The 27,985-nt window shown below is 37.7% G+C and overlaps 1 protein-coding gene across 1 annotated transcript in view; it reads right to left on the bottom strand.

The window, feature by feature from the left end:
• The window catches only part of LOC149192936 (SNF1-related protein kinase regulatory subunit gamma-like PV42a), a 29,112-nt gene extending 2,071 nt beyond the window's left edge, over positions 1-27,041 (bottom strand). The window contains exon 1 of the mRNA XM_089404746.1: positions 26,699-27,041. Coding sequence (XP_089260872.1) covers positions 26,699-27,040 — 342 coding nt within the window. The 5' untranslated portion in view covers position 27,041. The remainder of the gene's footprint in view (positions 1-26,698) is intronic.
• Positions 27,042-27,985: the final 944 nt, after the last annotated feature.

Below are 27,985 nucleotides of genomic sequence, written 5' to 3' on the forward strand. Positions count from 1 at the left end.
AAGAAATGGCCAACATAACAAAGATAAGAAGTGAATAAGAAAGTGGACCCCAATCAGTGAGTCCCTTGAGGTCTCACTCATGATTTTCATCATGATCACTATGATTTTCATCACAATCACTGTTAATCATGCATAACAAAGACTTGCAGGAAGGCATTGAAGTTCGTCGAATCCAATGACAGATTCTTAACACTCTCAATAGCTAGTTTATGACATGCTTTGACCTAGCTATAGATCTGTTGCTTGAAAGCCCTAGCTTACTTGGAAGATTTTGATGCTTGATTAGTTTGTGATGATATGGAGCACCTTCCTTGGGAAAGTGCTCCCCTCCATGCACATAAGTTAAGATATTTCACACTTAGTGATGTATTTTGATGGGACCATACCCTCCTTTGACAGAGTTTTCTTGAGTTTTATACGAACTTAGCAAGTGGAGGGATGTTATCATATGATCCGTTGACTACCTACACCTTGGACCTAGATTGTTACACATCCCTTGAGGAATTGTTACACATTGGAGGCCATGCTACAGAGGTTGTTGAGGAGACGTCCTTGCTTTGGGAGACCATTTTTAATATATAGTTAAACCAATGATCTTCCATCCTTTTGTAATTAAGATAACTAATGTGTGGGTTCTATCTCTAGCTCAAGTGTTTGGGAGTACAGTTTATTTTCCCCTCCACCGGGGATCAGGAAACAATTCCTGAAAAGGGACATGTTAACCTGTTGTGATAAGGCTAGAAAAATAGACGACTGCTATATAAAAAGTCAAACTCTCAATGTGCCTTGAGATGCCTCAAGGCTTGCTAAGTCATAAGTTCCCCGTCATGTGCTAACTTAAAGACTATTGACACCAGCATAGCGGTTATAGTGGCATCCAGTTGACCTTAAAATGGAGCCTTGCCCAAATAATCCCAACAAATTGCCAATTCTTCTACATCAAAATAAATAAATAAAATAATTAAGATATAAATAAATGAAATAATTAATCCCAACAAATTGCCAAAGATCAAAATAAATAAATAAAATAATTAAGATATACACAAAATAAAATAAATACGATAAATAATTAGAAAACTCCTACCTAATGAGAAAATCTTCATTAGGCCGATCAATGATTTGAAGGTTGCTATTTTCTTATTAGACTGATCAATGCTTTGAAAGGTTGCTTGGACACGTGGATAGGATTTAGTAGATCCACTTCATTTGAAGATCCAAACATGTCACTTCTAGGCAATGTTACCAGAACCAGACCGGAACTGGTGCACTGACCAGTCTGGCTGTTTTTGGCCCAAAACCAGTCCAAACCGGAATAGGCCGGTTCGGTACTGAACCGACCTATTCCACTGAACCGGCCAGTTTAGGACTGGTTTTGTGCAGTTTGTACCTTCCTAGGTCAGTGTCAAAAAGTTGTCTTTTTTTTTGTGTTTTGATTTTCTCATTTGGTTGGCCCACTTCTAATTCTCCCTTAGGCCAACCTAATATTCAAGCTTATGGTCCTATTATTGCTATGCATTTCATAGTAATGTTAAATTCTTAAAGTAAAAGTGAGGTTCTCCATAATCTTTCATTTCCATCTTTTTACTTAAATTTTTAACATTAACATAAAATGATTCAAGATGTTTGAGAGTGGTTCCAACCTCATTGGATTTCATATGGAGAAAGTAGAATTTTAGATTTCACTCAAAATCCAGCAGACTTAACAAATTTTCAAGATATCAGGGTTGCAGGTCATATATGAGGGTAAGGAACTAGTATTTAATAAAGAGAAACAATCCCTCTATGTACTTTGATGTTAGTGGCAATGGTTGTCAAACTCCTCTATCATTACTCTACTAAAAATGTACCCATCACTTAAACAAAATCTTGATTTGACATGCTGCGATTTTTCTACCTTATTTTAGTGCTTAGAGGGTTATATTGATGACAAAAATCCCAATATAGGCAATGATTGCAGACTTGGATGCTACTCATTCTTCACATGAGGATCAAGAGGATGATCAAAATGATGATTTTGAAGATGACATTGACAATTAGCACTTGCAGGATATGGCCGCAGTATTGTAGATTGTAGTATCATACTATCATGTTATTTTGGACTATAAAGGCCTTTTAGAGCTTGCTTCTTGATGTTTTTTGGTTCAACGATGTTTTGCACCAAGTGTTATTTTTGTTATATGCACTATTACTTGCTATATAAATGAGAACTTTTGCATATTTGTGTATAAATGGTTTGGATTCATATGGATGCACATGAATATATATGTTTTTCTATATGCATATTTTATGTGTTTTTGGTAAACTTTTTTTTTTGTCCGGTTTTTTTACTGGTCCCAACCGGTACTCGGTCCACAAGGTTTTTCAATTCAATCACCAATTCGGTTCTAATAACATTGCTTCTAAGATGTTGCTATTTTTTCATTAGGCAGATCAATGCTTTGAAGATTGCTTGGACACATGTGGAGACGATTTAGTAGATCCACTTCAAGGATCTAGGCATGTCACTTGTAGGATTTTGCTATTTTTCATTAGGCCAATCAATGCTTTGAAGATTAATTGGAACACGTGGAGAGGATTTAGTAGATTCACTTCAATCGAAGGATATGGACATGTATGATTGTAACATTGCATGATTGATTGCACATCCATTTAGTGGATCGATTCACTTGGAGAATTTTGAGGGGAATCATTAGAGCTTAGACATGCTCTATCACCCATTTGGAGGAGAGGCATTTTGTTAAATATTGAGACATGTGGCATGGCCACCATCTATTCGTGATTATTTTATCATTATGTTGACTTGTCATTTTCAGTTGGTGAGGATACACTCTTTGTTTAATGCATTTCTAGGTTATACTCTAAATAAGAGAGGCACTCATTTGTGGATTTGGTGGATTGAAAAGACTTGTACTTTCATTATTTGGCTTTTAAAAATCTATTAATGTTGTGATTTTTTGCTATTCAAGTCGGCCTAATTAAAGGTAATAAAATTATTATTTTTGAAGCTCATGTAGGCTCCAAAAACACAGGTCAGCCCCACTAGCTGAATGGGTTGGACCCTTGGTCAAAACTCGACCACTATATATGGACAATCAACCTCCTTCATTTTGGTATCAATTCGGATCATCAAATACATCCATTTTCTGTTCACACGTGCGAAGAAGAAGAAGATCGAAGTGTTTTGAAGTTTGACCAACATTGACCACTATTTGACCGAAATCCTAAAGTCATTTTGTTCGTCATGTCATTCCTTTCTTCATGGAAAGTGGCCTTCTTCATATCTGGAACCTTCGTTATATGACTACGTCTTTCTCATCATGCTTCTTCCATCCATCACATGAATGCTAGTTGTACTTGTATTTACAACTCTTATTCAAGTAGCCCTGCATTATCCAGATATTATTCAAGAAATCAAAACATCATATGACATCAAATCATACCTTACGAGATGGCTCTTCATCATGACATCTTTTTGTAGATACCAGCGCCCTGCATACATGTTGACACATCTCCCAAAGATATCCATTGTCAAGGGTCTTCATCTTTTCCATCAGAGTCTTTATATCTTTCCGAGATATTTTCTAGTCAAGTCTTCTTGATCTTTTGGATGTTGATCGCCTTCATCAGGGTTGCATATCTCACTATCTCTTCCTTCCTCCCACATTCTATTCTCGGTAGATTTTAATCAGAGTTTCTTCATTGTAGTCAACCACCTCATACTTCATATGAGGACATATTATGTTGATTTCATCTAGTGTGACTTATGCCTTCCTACATCCTTTCATAGGAGGAGATCCTCTTTCTCTTGATCATGCTTCTTAAGATAGAAGCAATGATCCATGTTACCTGCAACCATATGACATGACATTATAATATTAAACACAAGCATACATACCTTATTTTACCTTCAGGTCATTGAGGCTTCTTCCAACAACTTCCTTGATTGAAGAGATCTTCAATCCCTTGATCTGCTTTATGTCATCACATCATCATCTCATGGATTCCATAAGTTGGAGTTCCTGTTGAAACACTTGCTTCCTCTCTAGATTAGTGAACCCTACGATGAGGATTCCATCAGAGAATTTTGAGGATCTTGTATATCCCCAACTAGCAGATGTTTCCTTTTTGACTTGATGTATGATGAGCCTTGTCTTAGATGATTTCTTCCTTTCCTTCAATGTCCACTGAGGTTCTCAAGAGCTATATCCTACATGTTTGTCTACCATGGATTTTGTCTTTCATGATTCCCATGGTGATGTCATGAGCTCTTGTTTCTAATGCTTCATGATGCCATGATTCATCTTATTACCGTTGTCATATCTTATAGAACAAGATTTAGGAGCTTATGATAGGACCCTTTTTGTTAGGGATACTATCTTACTCATAGGAGAGATTTGTTACTCCCTCTTTCCTTGGTCCCTTTCTTCAGCTTCCTCCATCTTTCAGTGATATGAGCTTCCAAAATCTTTCTATAGCATTGAATCTTAGCTATACTTATTCTGTCTTGCTTTGCTTGAGGACCAAGATTTTGTGTGGGTCTAAGTGATGTGACCTTCTTTACTATAATTTCAGATTTCATATATCTCTCTTTATGTCTCCTCTTTTAGCATGTGAGGACCTTTGAGTGATTTCATATGATTCCTATAAGTCTCTTGATATATTCAAGCATTGTTTGACCTTCAGAGACCTTTCCATAGACATCAATGATTTCTCTTTTCTATGAGGATTATGAAAATCCTCCTTATTTTATGCAAGGACCTTTTTCATGAGGACTATGACTATCCTTCAATATTTCTATTTCCTTGCAAAACAAAGTTATTAAACCAAAAACATGAAAGATACTTACTTGGTATGTGAAGAGGAGATATTCATCTTGATGCTTCTTTTGCTTGAGCTTCCCATCATGAACCACTAGTATCCTTTTACCAAAACTTCTTTGGAGACCTTCTGGCATCATGACTTTTGTGATCTTGTCATCACCGAAACTACTTTATGATCTTGAGATCATCTTGATTCCTAATTCATCTTTTTGATTCTTTTGACTCCTATACTGACATGCTCGTGATACTACCATCCCACAAGTGGACCTTATTATACTTCAGCATCAACAAATTCATGCTCTGATCCGAGCATCATGCTATTGAGATCATGTTTATAGACAAGATCCAGAACTGTGACAAGTATATTGTTGTAACACTGTACCGAGACAATGATGTCTATGAGTGTTGTTCATTCGAATTGTGCACTGTGTTGTGAGCCTGAACTTGTCACTGAATTCATCACTGTGTCTTTATTGAGATGTGTATTGGAGATCTGTCTTTTGATCTATCGAGATCATGATTGTCTCTTCATAGTTTTCACTGAGATCATAACCTATGTTAGGATCATGACTGCTCCTTGACCGAGAATGTAATTGTGTTTATCATTGAGATCTTACTTGTCATGGTTGTGCGAAGAATATATATATTACTGTAGTATTGCTAAGTTTCTTATTCGAGACTGTGTTTATGAGATTGTTCACCACTGTGGAATTACCATGTTTCTTTCCATCGAAACTGAGTGGTGCTATAGGATCTTTGAAGCCATCATTCTTATACCGAGAGATTACCGAGACAAAGATACCAAGACTTGTTAGTATCTCTCCATCATGAGCATGCTAATAATATATTACGTAGTGACATCATTTTGTATGTTGAGGACTACAATTATGAGGAGGTCGAGACAACGATTGTATTGTGATCACAAGAATGCTGAGATATCATACTTTGCTATGCTCATTGAGACTGATAGAGAAGAACTTCATCACCGAGGTCCTGTACCTGTAGGTACCATATGAAGATTCAGAGTAATCCGACTTCTGAGTACTAGAATTGAGACTTCACTTTAACTGAGATTGATCTTGAATTGACTTGTTGTTGTATACTGCTTGTTGAACACTGATCTTTCAATTCCTTCAACTTGTTATGATGTCCTTCTTGAAGCTAATCCTTAAGTGTCTCTTTTATGCCCTTCCTTAGACTACAATCATAGCTCTAATACCATGTTGAAGAATCTAGGGCATGGAGTTAATGAGATTCTTCTTAACATGATAACTACTTGTGAGGAATTTAACATTTAGCTTATTAGCAATTTTCTTAACATTAGTGTGTCTTCTTTAGTTCATCAAATAACTATCATAACAAAGAGACAAAGACACAAAATTTTGGCTTTCTGCCAAGGCCAAAACCTCTCCCTCTTGGAGAGGAAAACCCGCACAAAATTATTCTTATAGAGATTCCATTTGATGAACACCAAGACCATGACCCTTGACTGATTGAGCCTACTCCAAGACTAAGGCACCAATTCTCTTCTTTGTATCATTGAGTTCATCATCATCACTGCATCATGAAGACATTTATTAATTTTGTAACATCACTGTGCTTCCATTGAGAGACTCGTCATAACTATGAGCTTCATTGCTGCTTCATCACACAAAGATCACAAAGATCCTCTTTACCATGTATATTCCGAGACAGTGAGACAATGATCATCAAAATCGTGACTGTGTTTATGTTAGATGAAGGCCGAGACAGAGTTTGATAGAGATCCTTCTTGCCAAGGGTGTATACTTGTGATTGCACTTATCATGACACCAAACTTCTTATCATCTCTTTTCCACTGAGGAGTAGACTACATCAGCAATGCACCGAGGCCTGTAACAAGGAGGAGACTGAGACTTCTTTGCGAGATTTCAGGTGAGTCTGAGATGGTATCTATATTGTACTTATCCGAGAGAGTGCTCCTTCAAAATATGCGAAGTCACAGACCTGTACCCATCCGAGTTTCTTCAAAGAGATGCGAGATGCTTCTATGTTCTTTTGTGGTGACCCCAACTGCCTATTTATAGGTGTATGTCCATGCATTCAAGCCGACATGAATTAATGAACTGTTGAGTCACTTCATTTGAGCCGACGTGTCTATTCTTTATATCAATTTTGCTGGCCGACTTGACTGTTCTCTTCATCGTTTTGCTTGCTTGTCTTCAAGAGGATTGTGCTGGCCTTGGAGGGTTGTTCTTGACTCTAGGTTGACTCATATACATTTCATAAATGCCCAAGAAGAACTCTTTGAGTCTTTGACTTCCCTAGACCTATGGAATGAGCAAGAAACTTATTCTTATAATTCACAAAAAGTAATTTTTCTTTACAAGTACAAAGATCAAAATTACATGTATAAACACTGAACCTAGTTACATTTTCTTCAACATAATGGATGGACGCCATGTGGCTTGGTCAGGGATCGCCATGTGACCCTATAACAAGCATACAAGTGACGAAATCATTGACAGGCACATGGACGAATGATGAGAGGACACGTGGCAGTGCAATGGTTGACTGGGTAGTTGACGTCAACAATTTTTTGGGCGTGCGGTTGGTGAGGTGGTCCAATCATATGCTGCCACGTGGGCCAATCAAAGGGCACCACGTGGCTGTATGAAAGGCTGTCATGTGGCCTTGAACTTTGAATTAAAAATTTGTTTGGAGGGCCCTTCAGAATCGAATCCTAGACCTGTCGACAAACAATCCGTCACATTACCGTTAGACCAACCGTGTCACTTGTTAAGCATTGGTGGAGCGGTTATATGTAAATACAAGTGTTCCAACAGTTGGGGGTAATGGGTGGGCTGACGGGCTTGCCTGACCAGCTTGGCCCACACTTATATGGTTCGCATGCAACCAAGGACTACGACGTAACAGGCGGGTCCATGCAACGGACCCTGCCATATTATATGGCCCATTAAAACAATGTGGGCGTAGGGAGCGAAGCTTGGCCCCAGGTCATACGAAGTAATGTGACCACGACGAAGGATATGGGTGGGGCCAACAACCCCAATTTAATTTTTTAAAACAAATCACTGTTATGACCACTGAGCCTGAACACTCGAACCCACGACCACCAGGTTGCTAATAAAGGCGGCCAATCATTGGGCGATAGGCCTGGTTTGTTGTTTATTTAGCAGAGCGCAAGGCTTTTGTAGAATCGTTACAATGCCTTTTGGAGAAGGGAGGTATTTGCTCATTCCTTAACCTTTTTGAGCATCGTAAGAGCACATATAGGGGTTTTTGGGCTTTTTGAGCAACATGGTAGCATCAAAATTTCCATTGGAGCTAGCCAATACACCATGGTTGGTTTGGGTGGCTTAGTACTAATTCCTCCACTATTGAAAAGTAAGAAAAATTTCGGTAAAAATCACATCATTAGAGCTTTGTCGATGCGTTTCGAACCATCTAGTGTGGTTCATCTTTAGGACAAGGCGAAGAACTAGATCTTGGCATAAAGTTAATGGATGATATTTTTTTCTTTTAGCCGTTATAATATAACAGTTAGATTTGAATAAATAAGTATTATTCCTCCACTATTTTCGACATAGTGTCCAAAGGGAGGCCTAGAGGGCCTGAGCGAAACATAGTCGAGTTTATACTCAAATGACTCGAAATTTTGCAAGGAATTCATCTGTGGATGTCTATTTTCTCATTTGAGCAACTGATTTGCAGGTGGGCTTCAGATTGGGGTTTTGAGACAAGGACATGTTACAACTGCAAGTGAGATTGTCCTTTTGTTATGCTTTCTTTGTTTGTTGAAAGAGAATGAATCTTAGTGAGAGTTCTTTGTAGGAGAGACAATGCCACTCGAGAAGAGAGACCTTCTCTTGTATTGACGAAAATTGCATGTATTCATTATCTAGATGCTGAGATCAATAAGGAGGCCACCCCTGTACTGAAGTAGGGCCCGGAGACGTAGTCCAAGTTGGGCGAACTCCCTTATCACTTTGTTATTGTGATGTTTCTTCAATTTTCTCGTATTTCTCCATAAGTTTATGTTGAGTATGGCATGCTTGTTTTATATTGTCAAGTTCGTTTAATTTAATTGTTCATACTTGAACACATGAGAACTAAGGTATTTGTAAAGACCCAAATTTTTAAATCTTGCAAAGTATCAGCTACGATCAATTTTCAGGTCATTGAAGAGGGCCAAAACCTCTATTCTGTGAATAAATATCATGGACAAAAGCACAAATGAGAACCGCAACCAGCCTAAGGCTAGGCTGCAGACCTAAAAGGGTCTGAGAGGCCTCAGACCTTAGAAAAAACGGGTCCGAAGTACCTCAAGGCTAAGGAAGGCCAACAAAACAATGTTTGAAGAGGTAAAGCTTCAACAAAGTTTGAATTCAAGCAAGGAAGTAATCTCAAAATTTGAAAATTTTCAAGGAGAAACTTGGAGGTTGTTGATGATTTTTTTTTGAGGATATTGGAATGCCATATTCCCTCTTTGATGAAGACATCTTACATTCATGAAACATGCTATTCTGGAGATTTGTGATGTCTCAACTTGCAATATTTTGTCTTTATTAAAAGGGCTGAATAGAACTCTATAAATCAGAGTAGTAGGGCCAACTTTAATCTTAAGAAAGGGCACTCGTTTAGGACTGGTTGGGTAACTTCAAGGACAAAGTTGAATTTGTTTAGAAAGAGACAGAATCAAGAGTGTTGCTCATGTATGTGTAAGAAGATGCCTTGTATATGTTGTTGAAGTTAAAAATTGTATTCGTTGAGAAATGTTGCTAGGGTTTTTCTGGATCAGATGGAAAGTTACTCCAGAGCGAGAGGGAGCTAAGTAGAAAGGCTCTCTCATATAAAGCAAGAAAATTCATAACTCTTATGCTAAAGATGACCCCTTCTTCAAAGAGTTGGTAGATTTAGGATATCTAAACCCTAGGAAAATGTTGAAGGTTATGATTTAAAAAACCCCAGGGTTTGTGGATAAAACCCTAGAGCTAAACAAAGAAACCTAGCTCATGTAAGGAAGAAAAGGAAAGCAACATACTAATCATGAAGACGAACATGATGAGTTTGCATATGGATTTCAATGATTTCTGCATGAAGGCAAGGATCAATAGGGAGTTGAAAATTCCCAACAATCCTCAGATCAAAAGATAAATACTTTATATCTTTCTTCCTTGATTATTGCTTTATTTTTGGGTAAACCTCTTGCCTTTGTATCTTTTGCTTGGTTATAATAATTTTCTTTCATGACCTCCTAATGAGGTTTGCAGGTACATCATGAACGCTGCCAAGTCTCTAGCAGCAGATGGAAGCATCGGGAAGAGAAAAGAAAAGTTTGTAGCAAGAAGATTCTCCCAAGATCGAGCATAAACTCAGCTAGAGTGATTTGTGCTCAAAAGGGAGAAATTGTACTAACATCTAGAACTGTTCCAGATATCTGAAAGAGCTCCTTATTTAGAGGGAGAAGGCAGTCCAACAAGTTTGAAGGATGCCATAATGGAAGAAATTGTGCCCATACCTGAAGGTAAGTCAGTGGTGACTTCCAAATGGATCTGCAAGATAAATCATGCGGTAGATGGCAACATAGAGAAGTACAAAGTGAGATTTGTGAGGATCTCTTGGAAAGAGGGAGAGGACTATGAGGAGACATTTGCTCCAGTTGTCAAGTACACTTCTATTAAAATTATTATTTCTATTGCTTTTGTTATGGATTGGAGATACATGAAATGGATGTCCACTTTCCTCAATGAAGTGTTTGAGAAGTAAACATAGAACAACCTCGGGGATTTGGGGTACATGAGAGGGAATCTCATGTTTGCAAATTGAAGAAATCTTTTAATGGACCTCTGGCATGGTATTCTTGGATTAATGAATATTTGTTGAGTCTTAGTTGATCTTGTTATTATATGACTTGTTTCTGACCAGAGCAATAGGACTCACACGATAGAGTGAGTAGCAGTGGTAGGAGGATTTGCTTCCATGATAGAGGGAGCATTCAAGCCCTGCTTCAGTGCCAGAGGGATTTGACCTCTAAGTTTGAGATGAAGGATCTAGATTGGATGCATTACTTCCTTAGTCAAGGCAAGTATAATATTGAGATCCTTCAGATGATGGACTGCAAGATTGTTAGACTAGATGCTTAGAGATAGAAGGTCTCTAAGATCAATATGCCTTCTATGAGTGGACTATGCCAAACAAAAAATATGCTTCAACGACTAGGAAGCAGCAGTGGCAGAGGGAGTAGCCGAGATTGCCATAGCAAGATCTATTTCAATGTCAGAGGTGTTTAATTTGTAACTATGGTCGGTCATCATAATGTACATTTGGTCACTTAATGTATTTGTATTTATCATTGTAAAGCATATTTATAAATGCTAGAGTCAAAGAAAATTTATATTGAGTCAAAGTCCCATTGCGACATTTTAAAGATGAAAATTTGAATTTTTGAAATGTAATTTTTGGCTCCAAAAGTTGTCAAGTCGGCTTCCCTCCAAGTCAAGTCGGCCCTGGCTAAAGACACACCCATTCGTCCTAGACAACTACTATATAAAGGCGGTTCGACCTCCTCCACTTTCGATGTCACTCACACAAGATAGTTTCTCGGAAGCTAGTGAAGGACAAGGACGAAATAAGACAAAAAGAAGGACAAAATCTCTCCCTTCTCTCTCTAGCAACTTGCATGTGTGGATTAGTTTATCTCTTTTTGGTTCACATTTTTTTGGGCATTCTGTTGCAGAGGGCCAAAATTTTCTGAGGTCACCCCTTGAGGTCTCACTCATGATTTCCATCACAATCACTGTTAATCATGCATACAAAGACTTGCAAGAGGGCATTGAAGTTCGTCGAATCCAATGAAAGATTGTTAACACTCTCAACAGATAATATATGGAATGCTTTGAGCTAGCTATAGATCTGTTGCTTGGAAGCCCTAGCTTACTTGGAAGATTTTGATGCTTGATTAGTTGTGATGATATGGAGCACCTTCCTTAGTGAAGTGCTCCTCTCCATGCACATATGTTAAGTATTTTACACTTAGTGATGTATTTTGATGGGACCATACCCTGTTTTGAAGGAGTTGATGTATTTTGATGTGACCATTGTTGAATAAAGGTGTAACTAGGTTCGTTTTTCATAATGACTTGTAATTATGATTTCATGTAAAGAAGAAACAAATGTATTTATTGTATTCCTTGCATCATGGGTTTCATGAGCAAGAAGTGTTTTTCATAGGTCAAAGACTTCTTCTTGATGTCTTTAGGTTTTGTTGTCTTGTTATGAATATAATTAAGAAGTCATGAAGTCATGTTACACATGTCAAAGTTACACTCCAAGACATTGTCACTATCTCTCTTGCAATCGGCTAAAAGAAGGACAATATTCTCCTTAAGGTAATGTCGGCTTATTTCCAGGATCTCATGTCAGCCTAAATGACAAGCATAAGTCACTATATATATAGAGTGACCTCACCTCATAATCGTCAAGCAATTCAGACATCTTTGATCTGAAAAAATACGAATCTCAGAGCGAAGAAGATAAGGGTATTACAGTGAAGAAGGAAGGTGACTATAGGTGCGTAAATGTCTTAAGGGTTCTCGGGCTAAGTCTGTCATCTAAGCGAAGGATCGAAGTATGTTCTAAGACAATGGCAGCTACAGTTAAGGGTTATATCAAGCATTGAATGGTGATAGAAGAAGACCGAAGACAAAGAGGCTATCTTGGACTGAAAGAAGAGATCAGTGAAGGCCGAGGACTGTGTCTAGGGTTGCGAAGGAAAAAGGAGACCGAGACTCTCCTAGTGACAGTGTAATAACAGTGCGAAGGAGGAAGACTGTGAAGGCCGAAGAATGCAAGAGATAGTGACAAGTGTCTTGAAGAAGAATTGAGTCAAGTATTTTGTCAAGGGTCTTGGTATTCGTCAATAAAAGAATCTATAAGAAGAGATTGAAGGGTTTTCCTCTCAAGAGGAGAGGTTTTGGCCCTGGCAGAAAGCCAACATCGTGTGTTCTTGTCTCTTTGTTTTGGTAGCTATTTGATGAAGTAAGAAATACACACACTAATGATATCAAGAAAAGATTGTGCTAATAAGCTAAAGATAAAATACCTCACAAATAGTTATCATGCTAAGAAGAATCACATTAACTCTAATTGCCCTAGATTCTTCAACATGGTATCAGAGCTAAGGTGCTGACGTCAAATGAAGGGCAACAAAAGAGACATACAAGGATTTGTCTTCAAGGACATCAAAGCAAGTTGAAAGGATTAAAGGAGCAAATATACAACAAGCAGGTCTACAATAGTCATGGAGTATCAACTTTAGTAATTACAGTGATGCACTCAACTCATGCTCAGTTTGATGGAGTATATCAGTGATCCTCACTTCTTGATCACTAAACTTTCTCCATGCCATAAAAGATAGTCTCAGGTATATATATATATATATATATATATATATATATATATATATATATATATATATAGATATATTGCAGAAGTAATCCAAGGAATATCTCCCACAATCATTGGATCAATATTTGGTTTGTTCATGCATATTGTCTTGTAAGTGCTTTATTATTGAAAATTTCTGATTTTGTGTCTAGTGTATGGAATAAATTGATGATCAAGGTTTTTCTATTATGCCCTAATTTGTTGAATATTGATTGTATGTAAGCTAGGTCTCATTATTGCATGTATTATTCATTGTATGATAAGTGAATGACAACCCCCTTAATGAATCTTTCATTAGCTCTCCCATGTGAATTTTGATCCCTCAGACAGATAATAGTTAGGGTTTTGTTGCTAGGGCATCAAGGCATCCTTACTCCTTTGCAAGTTTTATCCATATCCTTACTCCTTTGCAAGTTTTAGCCATTCTTAAGAATCCAAGGACTCTATTAGCCATAGCACTAGGCACTGACCATATCTTGTTGGTGATCAAGTCATCTTTTATCCATAAACTGAATCCACTTTCTCTCTCTTCTCTAATTTTTCCCTCTTAAGGCCAAACGACCCAATTAGGGCTTAGTCCAAATTTATTCATTGTTGAAAACCTTTTCTTTAAACCTTGACCTTGGACCATTCCTTTTTCCATGTTATTACTTAAACCCTAGGTCCAGCGTGCCCTAATTTGGCTTGTCTAAGGGAAGCACATTGCTTCTTCTTCATTTCTTAAACCTTGTCCTTAAGTTGAGTCCTCCCTTTGAAGCCTTTTAGTCACCTTATACCTTTAAGCATGGAATATCTCTTACGTGACCTACATACCAGGACTCCTTCCATTGGTGAAAATCCATAAAGAGCAAGGGGTAGTAGTTGTGGTGACGGTGAGCTACTACCTTATTGTTGTCACTTCGGCTAGTGATTGCCCTGTAGGGTACCCCTTTTCAAGGCCTACTGGATTTTGCAGCAACAGGCTAGAATCACTTAACAAGATTAATTACCTAGCCACTTTTAAAAAGGTAGGGAACACTATTATGATACTTGGTCTAGAAGATATTTGAAGGTGATCCCAATTTGAAGTATTACTATGCCCTTAACAATTAAGTATGGTCCACTATGATGCATCCATGGTCATTGTCTCTAATGAGTGGTTTCTTTTACTTGAGTTTAAGATTGTTTTTCCAGGTGGTTTTACACAAAGTAGCTGAGACCTTGAGAGCACACCTATTCCACTCCTAATCTACATGATGTGTAAGTCATACTACATTTCCAGAGAGCATGATGACCTTGCAGATGCAACGTTTCCCTTTTACAGCAAAGCGTTGGGCACTTTGATGATCCTAACAGTTGATTGACACACCAAATCACCCTCCAATGGCAGAATGTTGAGCCCACTTTGCTTGGCATTGAGGATTCTTGATGACGTACCCAACATACCCAACATGCCCCCAGGTTAGCCTTGACACCACTTGATGGACATGCCTTGACCTGGAGCCAGATGACGATGATCATCCCCAAGATGATTAGAGAGGGCTTGTAATGCCTCATGGAGCGCCAATGCTAGAGAGAGACTACACCACGTTGTTTAGATTGCACCCATGGAGATGACGCAGGGCACCCAAAAATGGCTTTTGGACACAAGGATATGTTTTGAGGCTTGAGTTGAGGATCCCTCCTCAATTGATTGTTGGAGATGCATGTAGCCTTTGTATTGCACTTTTTGAGCCTTAATAGCCCTAAATGGGCATGACATATGCTTAGAGAGGGATTTCAGCTCACACATGTGGGAAAATAGTGGCATATTTTCTTTTGTTGAGCTATTGGGTTGGCTTGTAGCCCCTTTAATTTATGTCTACCTAAAATCAAACTTGTTATAGGGCTTTTAGTCAAATTAATAGATGTGATAGACCTCCTATATAAGAAGGATCACTCCATTCTATTTATTCAACACCACTTGTGGATTTTGGCCTCCTTTAGAGAGCTCGACTTAGCCTTTTTTCAACTCGCTACTTGTGGGTATGTGATCTTTTTGGAGTATTTCTGTTGGAGACTAGTTTACGCATTGGAGATGTCTTTTTTGGATTGAAAGAAGGTTGTTTCTTGGAAAAATTGTGAGTATTATTGCAGATTTTTAATGGCCTTTTATGTAATGAATATTTGCTAGGGTTTTTCTATTATACCTTGTCTAAATGCATATTTTTATTGGACAACTTTAGATGATCATTGCATGTTAAATTTATTTTCCTTGAATGCCATAGAAGACCTCCTAGAGAGATTTCCTTTAGTAAATTTCTCCCTTCATAAAAAGATACCTAGGGTTCGCAAATGAAAACTAGGGTTTTCCCCTTACTCTATGCATAGATTTTATATCTCTTAAATTTAACCCTAAAGAATCCATCACCCAAGTAGGGAAAGGCACTAAAAATCCTTGTGGTAATCAAGATTCATAAAATTTGTTATATGTTCCTTCTTACCTTCCTAAGCCCTTTAAGGCAAGCCGCTAGGGTTAGGGGATAGGAACAAATTCAACTAGGCCCTCGTGAAGGAGGACTTTGAGGTTATTTTGGCTTGACTTCACCTTCAATGATCCTTTAGACTCAAAATCTAGCTCTTTTGGTGGTGAAATTTTCCCTAATAGAGTTGATGTCATTAACACTAGACAATTTTTGCCCTACAAAATCCTAATCTTAATCAAGGCTTCAACTTGGGGCTTATCTTGAAGGTTCGTCATCTCCTTTTAGTTGATTTTGTTAGGTCCCTATAATACTAGTGTATTCCCTTATTATTATTGTCATTGTATCCCTTATTATTATTGTTGTGCCCATGTTGTCCCCATATTGTTATTATTGTGCCCCATAGAATCCCACTGTTGTTATTGTTGTGCCCTTATGTTATTATTGTTATGTCGGCTCCGATTATATTGTAACCCCTTAGACTCCTATATATAGAAAAGAGGTCTTGTCATTTGTATCATCCAAGAATTGTTCATTTTATGTAATGTAAAGGAGGTTTCCCCCTCGAAGAGGCTACTTTTGAAGTCATTGATCTATCTCTTTCTTCTTTTTTGTGAGCTGGTTGCATAACAATTGGTATCAGAGCTTTGGATTCTAGGGTTTCGCTGCTTCAAATAGGTCATCGTGGCATTTTCGCTATAACTTTTTTTCTACGAAGCTTCAGAAGCTAAAATTAAAACCCATTTGAGCCAAAATCATGATGAACCTCGTGACTGAATTTCAAATCTTGTCTCGCTATATTTTCAGAGATATGAACTGAGGAAGTTAGGGTTTTTGTAGGCTCCTGAATTCGATCTCAAACAGGTCACCTTGGGAAAATCGTCATAACTTTCTCTTTGAGCATCAAATTCAAATTTTATAAAAAGTGATAGAAAGAGGACAAACTGTAGTTTGTTGGATATCGTTTTCAAAGCTGAAGGTTGAAACAATGACACGTGGAATGTCGTACAAGTTTTCTCTACTGGACAAGTCTATAATTAGGTCATTGCGGGAGATTAGGCATAATTCTTTCTTCGAGAATCCAATCGTGATCAGACTTGTGGGGTTGGAAAGAGGACTCATAGGGCTATCACAGGCCGAAATTTCAGAACTTGGAGATTTGAAATTACAGAGTTACAGTCGTTTCAAGATCGAGCTCATACAAAGCGACAAAAAAAAGGTGTGTAGTTTTTTTTTAAAAATTTGCATAAGTTTTGTTTCAGAAAGTAGTTCGAAGTGATTCAAGGGGAATTGTGAAGCATAATTATCATTCATTGATGACCCGAAGAAAGAAAATGGAAACTCCTAGTAAGCAACCTAAAATCTCTACTATGACACATGAAGAAGAAGAAGAAATGCAACATAATATATCAAAATTACGAGACCAAGTGCAACAAATTTCACTCTCACAAAAAGTAAGTGAAACTAAGATGGATGGTTTAAAGAATGGAATGGAAGCTAAGATGGATGGCATGGAATCTAAGATGGATGGTATATAAGCAAAACTTAAAGGCAACATGGAAGATTTGAAGATAGATTTGACAAAGTTGTTACAAGAATGTTTACTAATGGCGAAAGGGTAGTAAAGGAAGCTCATGATGAGAACAAAAGAAATTTTAGTCATGATTTCATAGACTCTAACGTTGGATTGAAGACTCACCATGGTGCAAAGATCGATATGAAGAAATTTGATGGCAAGGATCCCGTAACATGGGTACTACAGATGGAGCAATATTTTGATCTCCATAATGTGCAAAACACACAAAAGGTACGCATTGCAACTTTATATTTGGAACCCAATTAGTTTGTATGGTATCGATGGCTTTGCTCTCATAAACAAATTGTCACTTGGACAATTTTGACGGAAGAAATAATAGCACATTATGAGGATACAAAAAGCAACACCTTTTTTAGCCAATTGATAAATCTCAAACAAAAGGGTTCAATGGTGGAGCACATTGAGGAATTCCAAAAATTGAATATAATTCTATAAGGGTAAAAGATATTCCAGAGGAGCATAGGATTGATGTGTTCATAGGGACTTTAAAGGATAACATCCAACATGAAGTTCGCCTTTGGGAACTTGATTCATTGGAGAAGGCATTCAAGTTGGCAAGAAAAATTGAAAGCAAAATTATGGCAACAAGGAAACCTACCACTCACAACTATAAAGATGGAAGTGTTGTTTCCCCTAGATTTCCACAACTTACAAGGTTGACACCACAACAATTGGAAGAAAAAAGAGCAAAAGGGTTTTGTTACAGTTGTGATAGCAAATACAATAAAGGTCATAAGTGTGCTGAGAATAAATTATTTTACATAGATTGTGAAGAGGAGGAAGAAAAGGAACAATAAACATCAAAAGAAGAGGATACACACCAGGAACAAACCCTAGAGAAAGAAGAAATGAATCTGACCATATCTTGTAATGCATTGGCCAGAATTATCACTCCTCAAACTATCAAGATATAAGGACATATCAAGAAGAAAAAGGTAATAGTGTTGATTGATTCGGGCAGTACCCATAATTTTATTCATTGTAAGATAGCCAAGGAATTGAATTGCTTCCTATATCCAGCATCAGAGTGTCAAGTGATGGTTGCAAATGGAGGAACCATAAATTTCTTTGGAAAGTGCCATAATATCAAGCTATCCATGGGAGAATATGTGTTGAATAGTCCAATGCTTTCCATTCCAATGGGTGGTGCTGATGTTGTACTAGGAGTCCAATGGCTACAATCTTTAGGTACGATAGCTTTTAATTTTCAAGAACTTTTCTTGAATTTCTTTTTGGAAGGAAAGGAAGTTGAATTAAGGGGTATCGCAGGGAAACCGGGAAAGATAATCAGCTCTAACGACATGACAAAGCTTCTAAAGAAAGAACAACAAGGCGTAATTGCACAATTATGTTCGCTAGAGGTTCCCACATTGGAATCATCTATTTCTCCAGATCTCCAAAAAGTCTTGGACAATCATTCCAGGGTATTTGAGACTCCCAAAGGCCTCCCACCTATTCGTGATCATGATCATGCTATTCATTTGATTCCAGGAAGTGTTCCTCCAAACATCAGGCCTTACAGATATCCCTATGCCCAAAAGAGTGAAATTGAATGTATGGTTGCAGAAATGCTAGAGGCTGGTATAATTCAACCTAGTCAAAGTTCTTTCTCTGTTCCAGTAGTTTTGGTGCACAAGAAGGATGGATCATTGCGCATGTGTCTGAATTATAGGGAGCTCAACAAGCTCACAAGTAAAGATAAATTTCCCATTCCTGTCATTGATGAATTATTGGATGAATTGCATGGAGAAATTTACTTCACCAAGTTGGACCTTCGTTCAGGATATCATCAAATCAAAATGAAGACTGAAGACATTCTGAAAATAGCATTTAGAACTCATGAGGGTCATTATGAATTTTTGGTCATGCCTTTTGACATTACCAATGCACCTTTTACATTTCAAGGTTTGATGAATTCCATTTTCAAACCCACTCTTAGGAAATTTGTGTTAGTAGTTTTTGATGATATACCAATCTATAGCAAGTCTTGGAAGGATCATGTTCAACATGTTGACAGAGTGCTCAAACTATTGGAGGAGAAACAATTATATGCAAAAACATCCAAATGTTTCTTTGGAGTACAAGAGGTGGAATATTTAGGTCATATTGTATCTCATGAAGGTGTTAAGGTAGACCCTAGAAAAATTAAAGCCATTAAGGAATGGAAAACCCCCACATCCATAAAGCATTTACGAGGATTTCTTGGGTTCACTGGGTATTATCGTAGGTTTGTTAAGAATTATGGGAGAATAGCAACACCTCTAACAACATTACTGAAGAAAGATGCATTTTCTTGGACTCTAGAAGCAACAAAGATCTTTGAACATCTTAAAGAGGCAATGTGCCAAGCACTGGTCTTAGCTACATCAGACTTCACAAATTGGAACTTCCTGCATCTTTCTGAGTGCACCTAGTTTTCCATGTTTCATGCTTAAAGAAGATTATAAGTGACAAGCTCCCAGTTCAAACAATATTGCCAGAACTTGACGAGGAACGAAAAATCATATTGGAACCTAAAGCAGTCACAAAAACAAGAACTCCACAGCTACGAAATTGATCAATTTCAGATTATCTCATCAAGTGGAAGAACTTACCCGCTAAAGATTCCACATGGGAGGATGGAAATTTTATACAAAAGCATCAAGAACTACTCAAGCGTTGAGGACAACACTTTTTTGAAGGAGAAGGGCATGTTAGGTCCCTATAATACTAGTGTATTCCCTTATTATTATTGTCATTGTACCCCATGTTGTTATTGTTGTGCCCATGTTGTCCCCATATTGTTATTATTGTGCCCTATAGAAGCCCACTATTGTTATTGTTGTACCCTTACATTATTATTGTTATGTCGGCTCTAATTATATTGTGACCTGTTAGACTCCTATATAGAAAGGAGGTCTTGTCATTTGTATCATCCAAGAATTGTTTATTTTATGTAATGTAAAGGAGGTTGCCCCCTCGAAGAGGCTACTTTTGAAGTCGTTGATCTATCTCTTTCTTCTATTTTGTGAGTTGATTGCATAACAGATTTTTTCATTAAGCAAGTGTTTTCTTTATGCTTGCAAGCTTAGATAGTCCTTTGTTGAACTACACCTTGAAACCCTAGGTATCAAGCATCTTTTAAGGATTTGTTGTGGTACATTGTTCCTGTATATAAAGAATTGTGCCTTTGTCCATTTAAGAAGTACCTTGCTTAGCCTTTCAGGCATATCACCTTGGACAAATTGAATTAGGGTTAGAATATCCTTTCGGTGAAGATTGGAAAGCCTCCTATGTGGTGAAATCCCACTAAAGGCCAAAGTAGCGTTGAGGTGACAATGCAATCGACCTCATTGTTGCATCTTGGTCTGGCTCTTGCCTTTGGAGGCCACTCACAAAGCCTACTAAATTTTGAGGCAACAATGACAATGTCAATAAACACAAGGCAAGGTTGGTTGCAAAAAGATATTTCCAAATTGAGGGGATTTATTTTGGTGAGATTTTTCCCCACTTGCTAAGTTACCATCTATTAGGCTACTATTATCTTCAGAAACATTTTTTATTAAGAGATCAAACAAATGGACATGAAAACAACATTCCCACCTGGTGAATTGAAAGATATCTAATTAATACAACTAAAGCACTACATTGAAGGTAAAGAGTCATTGGTTTGCAAATTATGAAAATCTTTATATGGTTTCAAATAGTCTCCCATAATGTGGTACCAAAAGTTTGATTCTTCTGTGTTGGGGTTGAGGTTTTTGAGATCTTTGTGCGTATTACAAACATGATGGTGATTATTTCCTTGATATCACTCTATATGTATATGATATGCTATTTTTTAATAATATTAAGGATGTGACTCATACTTTGACTATGATTTTAGCACAATTTGATATGAAGTATATGGGAGCTACAAAAAATATATTGTCGAAATGAAGATTAGGCGAGATAGAGAAAATAGAAACTCTAGTTGAGCCAATGTATGTAAGCTCTATGCTACAACATTTTCACATGGCAAATTGTAGACCATTGAATGTTTCAATTTTTAGGGGAACCAAGCTTTTAGTTAAGCAATGTCCTACAACACCCACAAGGATGGAGGATATGGCTTATGCTTCTTATGCTAGTGTTGTTGTTAGTTTGATGTAAGTTATGGTCTGTACTTAGACCAAACATTGCCTAAGCAATGGGAGCCTTGAGTTGAGTCATGGCTAATCCTCAATGTGAACATTGTGTTGCGATGAAAAGAGTCTTCAAATATTTGCAAGCTGCTCCTAGATATTCCATTTTCTATCATAGTGATGTTTTAGGAGACCCACGCTCAATGGATATGCAAAGGTTATGTGGATTTTAATTGGGTAGGTGATGCCAATAGAAGAAAATCGAGCGAATACATGTTTCAATTGTTTGGTGTAGTAAGTTGGATGAGCAAGCAACAAGTTATGGTCACTTTATCCACTGCTGAGAAATGCTACATGGAAGCTACTCATGCCTATAAGAAGGCCATTTGACTTATAAAATTGTGTTCAAAAGAAGGGCTAAGTCAGAGAGTTACTACAATTCAATGTGATAGTAACAATGCCATTTGCTTGGCTAACAACCCAATCTTTCATGCAAAGACAGAGCATATAGATATCCAGTGCCATTTTACTTGTTTCATTCGGAACATAGTAGAGGATGGCAAGGTGATAGTACAGAAAGTTGAAATTTTTAAAAAACTTGCTAATGTATTGACTCACCCAGTGAACATAGGTAAAGTCAAGTGGTGTTGTGAGTTTGTGAGACTTGTGGGCCCTAGCGATTAACCTGCAGTTTGGTGCGTTCTCCCCTATACCCTTGTAATGCATATGACAAGAGGGATAATATCAAGATGAGTGTAACATACACCTTGCAGTCCTGTGATGGAGCCGGTAATAAATGTAGAGCTATAGCAAAGAATAACTGTTGAGTAGTGATAAGGAATAAATGCATATCACTAGAACACAATCAATGCTAGGCAACAATAGTTGGCCAATTAATTGTTGGTGGTTTCCAGCATGTAGAATTGAAAAACCATAAATGGTTTATGGTTATTGTTATGCTCATTTATTGAGTGCCAATGTTGGAGAAAAATAATGTGTGAATTTTAACTTTTAACTTACTGTTATGCTGTCGGAATTTCTTCGGAGTCCTTATGCAACTGCTGGACACTCTTGTTGAGAGCAAGCAGACTCTGTAATGCATTATAACCTCTGTTTTCAAAAATGGCCAGCTCGGAACCGACTCGGCCGAGTTGGTCCGAGCCAGACCCTCCAGCAGTGATTCAACCTAGGATTCGGTTCAGCCAGCTGGGTTAATACCGAGCTGGCCGGGTTGTCTAACAACTTGGCCGGGTTGGAAACAGCGGCCTGTAAACCCATCAAACAACGATTTTTTTTTTAAATGTTCTTTTGGGGGACTCCAAACCAGATTTTATTTTGCCTATGTTGTCTTTGGGGTCCATTCCCCTCTCCTAAACCCTATTTAACCAACCTAACCCCTCTCATTTTCTCACAGCCATCTCATGCATTTGAGTGAGAGTTTGTGAGGAGTTGTTGAGTTTGTTTTTGGAGCAGCGGTGAAGAGTCTTGGGTAAGCATTGTAGCTGGAGTGAGGAGCTGCTTGGGCGGCCATTTGGAGCAGCATTTTCCATTGAGGAGTTGGTTTCTTGGAGCAACCTTGAGGAGACAGTTTGTGCCTAGAGGTATTTTTTTTCAATTGTAAAAATCTATTTTTGCTTATTAAATTTTATGTGCAAATCTGGAAATTGAAAAAAGTGTTTTTTGTGAAAGAAATGAACATTGAATCAATGCTTTTTTGTTTTGTTTTCATTTTCAGATTCTTTGCTTTCATTTCCAAGTCAAAAAATGGCAACTAGAGTGAAAAATGTTGCTTGGGCATATGTTGAAATGGTTGATAGTCAAATGCATTGCAAATTTTGCCATAGGAAAAATTAAGGTCGGTCTTGGGGGCATTAATAGGCTGAAACAACACTTGGCGGGGATTAGAGGCCAAATTACTCCATGTACCTCACCAGAAATTGGGGAGATTACGAAGGATTTGTTAGCCAGCTTTGAGAAGTTTTAAGAAGATAAGGTTAGGCAAAAAGAGTTAGAGGTTGAAATTGGGAAGAACAAGTATATACAAAAAATGCTAGCTACCAACCCCCATTTTGATTTTGAGGGTTCTTTCTCTATCCCTTGTATTGATGCATCCAACCCCTTCCAATATGTTCCTCCCTCTTTTGAGTCTATTCAAGAAAAGGGAAAGGGTAAAATGAAAAAGGGTGATATGAATATCAAAAGTTATTTCACTCCCTCCTCTCCATCAGATGCACATGGTCCTCAAGCTAGTAGAAGTCATATGCAGCCCACTTTAGATGACCATTGGAAGAAAGAATTGAGGGAGACTGCTTGTGATTACATAGCTAGATGGTGGTATGATGCTGATATCCCCTTCAATGCTTCCCGTTCACCATATTATGAGCCTATGTTTGATGCCATACATGCTGCTGGAAAAGGCTTCAAAGGCCCTACTATGCATGAGCTAAGGGGGTATCATTTGCAGAAAGAAATTGCCTCCATTAATGAGTATTTGAAATATTTCAAGGACTCATGGGCAAGAACAGGATGTACCATCATGTTAGATGGATGGACTGATCAAAGAAACCGTACCATCATAAAATTTCTTATCTTCTGCCCACGGGGAACCATGTTTCTAAAATCAGTTGATGCATCTGATAAGGTAAAAGATGGACAATTGTTGTTTCAGCTATTGGATGAGGTTGTTGAGGAGGTGGGGGTGGCTAATGTTGTTCAAGTCATCACAGATAATGCCTCTAACTGTGTTCTTGCTGGTAAACTGTTAGAGGAAAAACAAAGAACCATATTTTGGACCCCATGTGCTACACATTGCATAGACCTCATGCTTGAGGATATTGGAAAATTAGATTGAGTCAAAAACATTGTAGATCATGCCAAAAGCATAACAAAATTTATCTACAATCATTCATGGATTTTGAGCCTGATGAGGAAACAAACAAGGGGCAGGGATATTATTAGGCCTGCCATCACTAGATTTGCTACTCATTTTTTGACATTGCAATCTATGCTTTTACAACATAGAAACTTGCAAAAGATTTTTCCCAGTGAAGAATGGAATCAAAGCCAGTGGTCTCACAAACTGGAAGGGAAAGAATTGAAAAAGAAAGTTAATGAAAAAATATTTTGGAGAAAGGCAACAAAGATTGTGAAGCTTGCTGAGCCACTGGTTAAGGTGTTGCAGTTGGTGGATGGGGAAAGATTGGCTATGGGCTTCATTTATGAGGCTATGGATCAAGCAAAGGAGCAAATAAAGATGGAATACAAGGATAAAGTGGCTAAGTATGGGCCCATTTGGGCAATCATTGATGAAAGATGAAACAATCAACTCCATCGCCCTATACATGCAGCTGGGTATTTTTTCAACCCACGGTATCATTATAAAGCTAAGGTGACAAGAGCTTTGAAGGGGGAGGTTAGAGATGGATTGATTGACTACATTGATTGCATGATTCCATTGGAGTGTGATCAGCTGGAGATACACCGACAGGCCACAACCTTCAGTAGTGCCTCAGGTACCTTTGGTAAGAACCTAGCAAAAATTGCAAGGGAAGCAGATGAGCCAGGTAAACAAAAATTTCAATTTTCAAATTCTTAATACTTATTTCAATTTTCGTTAAATCATTTATAATTTGAAAGTTGGATACAATTTGTAATTTTGTTGAGCTAACTCATTACACTCCTATGTTTTTTGTAGCACAATGGTGGGAGGCTTTTGGTAGCCATTGTTTTGAATTGCAGAGGTTTGCAATTCGTATTTTGAGTCAAACTTGCAGTGCTACTAGGTGTGAGCGCAATTGGTCTGTCTTTGAGAGGATTCACACAAAGAAGAGAAACTGTTTGGATAAAAAACGGTTAAATGATCTAGTCTATGTCCAATACAACCTCCAGCTCAGACGCAACCAATTGTTGAACAAAAGACCTGATTTAGATCCCATTGTGTTGGAAGACATTGATCCAACATCAGATTGGGTAGTGGAGAGTCATCCAACAGAGTTTGATTCTGATGAGGATCTTGATTTGGATTTACAGGTGGAGGCATCACTCGAACATAATGTTCAGTTGAATGCAGATCTACTTGTACCAGCCTCAGGACCAGCCCTAAGTCCTCCAGTTGCAGGCGCTTCCTTTGTGGAGCCACAACAGAAGTGCATATCTCGTCTATCTCAGCTTGCAACTATTGCACAGCCTGCTACTGCTACCACTTCTACAGTTGCAATTGGACATGCTGATGAGGAGGAGCCATGGGCCCCCCTGTCTGACTCTGATCTAGAGGTTGATCTAGATGATCTTGGCTCCTCTAGCAGTAGCCAGTAGTACTGGTCACAGTTTACTTTTGTTGTAGAGGCCATTTCTAGCCTCCTTGGTTATGTATTTTTGTTTTGATCTCTATATCATCATGTATGTATTGCACAATGCACTGGGTGCCATTTTGATATAATCGATATATACATGAGCCTACTTTGATCATATGTTGTCTTCTATCTATATTCTAATGCTGTGTGTTTGGAAACATAATGAAAATCTTTAAAATTATGTTTTTTTATAAAAAAAAATATTTGATGTATTTTTTACAACGACCGAGTCATTGAAATCAAGCCGGCCGAGTCAATACCGAGTCGGAGTCGACCTTCGGCCGAGTCGGTGTCAGAGTCGGAGTTGTAAAACATTGATTGTAACCATTTAGATTTTTAGTTGTTAAAAATACATTAACTATACTTTACACCGTAAAGTTCTTCTGAAAGGGTTTTCCTCAAAAAATCAGTCTAATGATTGTTTTTGTGTTGTTTAATACTGCAACTGTGTTTATCTAATTTCTGCATATTTTTCTCTCATTGATTAGTGTTGGAGGCCTATTCCACACCTCTGGTTCCTTTCATACATAGTCTCAAAGGCCACCCTATATATAAATCCCAATATTTCAGTTTGAAAGGAAAAATAAAATGAAGATTATAATCAACATACTAAGCGTCAAACCTTTCATCCATGATCTGATGATATAGAGCAGAAAATGGCTCAGTAATATTGTTTACAGTCTAATGGTGTTTCAAAGTTCAAACTACTGCCATATTTTTGCAACATTGACATCATTCCCAGATATCATATGAGTCATTGCAAGGAACCATCCCATTTCTATCCTTTTGTAAATTCCTCTCTTTTTTTCTAATTCAAGAATAAGAAAAGAATCACTTCCCATGATTTTCAATCTCATGTAATGTAAATTCAGAGAGCCGCAATGTAACAAATGTCAAGACATTCAAAAACGAACAGTGTAAAATCGAGTGCACTCACTGTCATTAGCATTGGGCCTTTTTCATTATCTGGTGAACCGTCCACAATTGCAACTGCAGTCAAAGAGGCATTTCGCATCCATTTGACAACATTTGTCACTTGCATGCCAGAAGGAACTGCAAAAGCTCCTTTGTTCACTGCACCCAACTGCCCAACACTAGAAGTAGTGAAAGATTGAAGTTCATTGCTATGCAACTTAAAGAATTGAGCAATATCCATTTGTGTCAGCATCCGATAACCTGGCGATGACTCTTTCAATTCCAACCCAACATGGTCCATGTGACTTTCCAGGGGAACTAATGCCCTGTGAATACCTTTGCTGAATGGCTCCATCACATCCATCACCCTGCAAATAATAACACAAGTCAAACACGCTAACACATAAATTTATAGAAAATTACTTGGCCAAGACAATGAAAACCAAGTCATGCGCCTGGACATTTAGGAGATTCACAGCATATGCTGACATCCTCCATTCAAAAAATAACTAAATAAAGATAAGGAATCTGAGAGGAAAGTATTTGGCTTTGGCAAAAAAATCCTATCAGAACAAATATCAGTCAAAGAAAGAAAAAACAAGATGCTGCTTGAACATGACTACAATATTTTAGAAAGTTATAAATAAAAGCTAAACTTCTAATCCTTTTAGATAAATACTGAATATATAACATCAACAGAAAGTTTAGAGAGATATTATAGAATAATTTTATAATTATTTCCAAATGCCTGAGATAAGTGACAAGAGATCGCCATCATAGAGTACATCTTCCCTGTGAAAAGGCATCCTTGCAATAAGTACTCAAGTGTTTCTGTCATAATCTCATATATTACTTCTAAACTTACTCTCCTTCATGCCCAACATTTCCATAGAAAATATTCTCAGCTTGAAGCCTTGACTACATACGACAAGTAGGGAACTAATTCTATGTGAATGGTCAAACATCGATAATAATCTGCAATAAACCAAAATTGAAAACCTAACATTCCATGGACCTGTTATTTATAGACCAAGAATCTTATACGATGACAACATTATGTATTTGAAATATTTCAGGCACTAATTCAATGCGAATGGTCATGTTGACCACTCATGTGTCAACTACCCTATACCAGAGTACTTTTTTTTTCATGGTCAGAGCAGGCAAAAATCCAAAAATCATCATCACCTTTCAGCAAATTGTCAGAGCTATGTAATCCAAATTCTGCAGCCCTACAGGGTCATGATGTAAAAATGATTCTAGTATGTTTATAAATCCATGTAACACATCTAGGTAACTTATGATTTTT

The sequence above is a fragment of the Pinus tabuliformis genome, chromosome 2_2, assembly GCF_031772625.1.
Source record: "Pinus tabuliformis cultivar Carrire ecotype Pingquan chromosome 2_2, CPIR1, whole genome shotgun sequence".
NCBI classification, from domain to species: Eukaryota; Viridiplantae; Streptophyta; class Pinopsida; order Pinales; family Pinaceae; genus Pinus; species Pinus tabuliformis.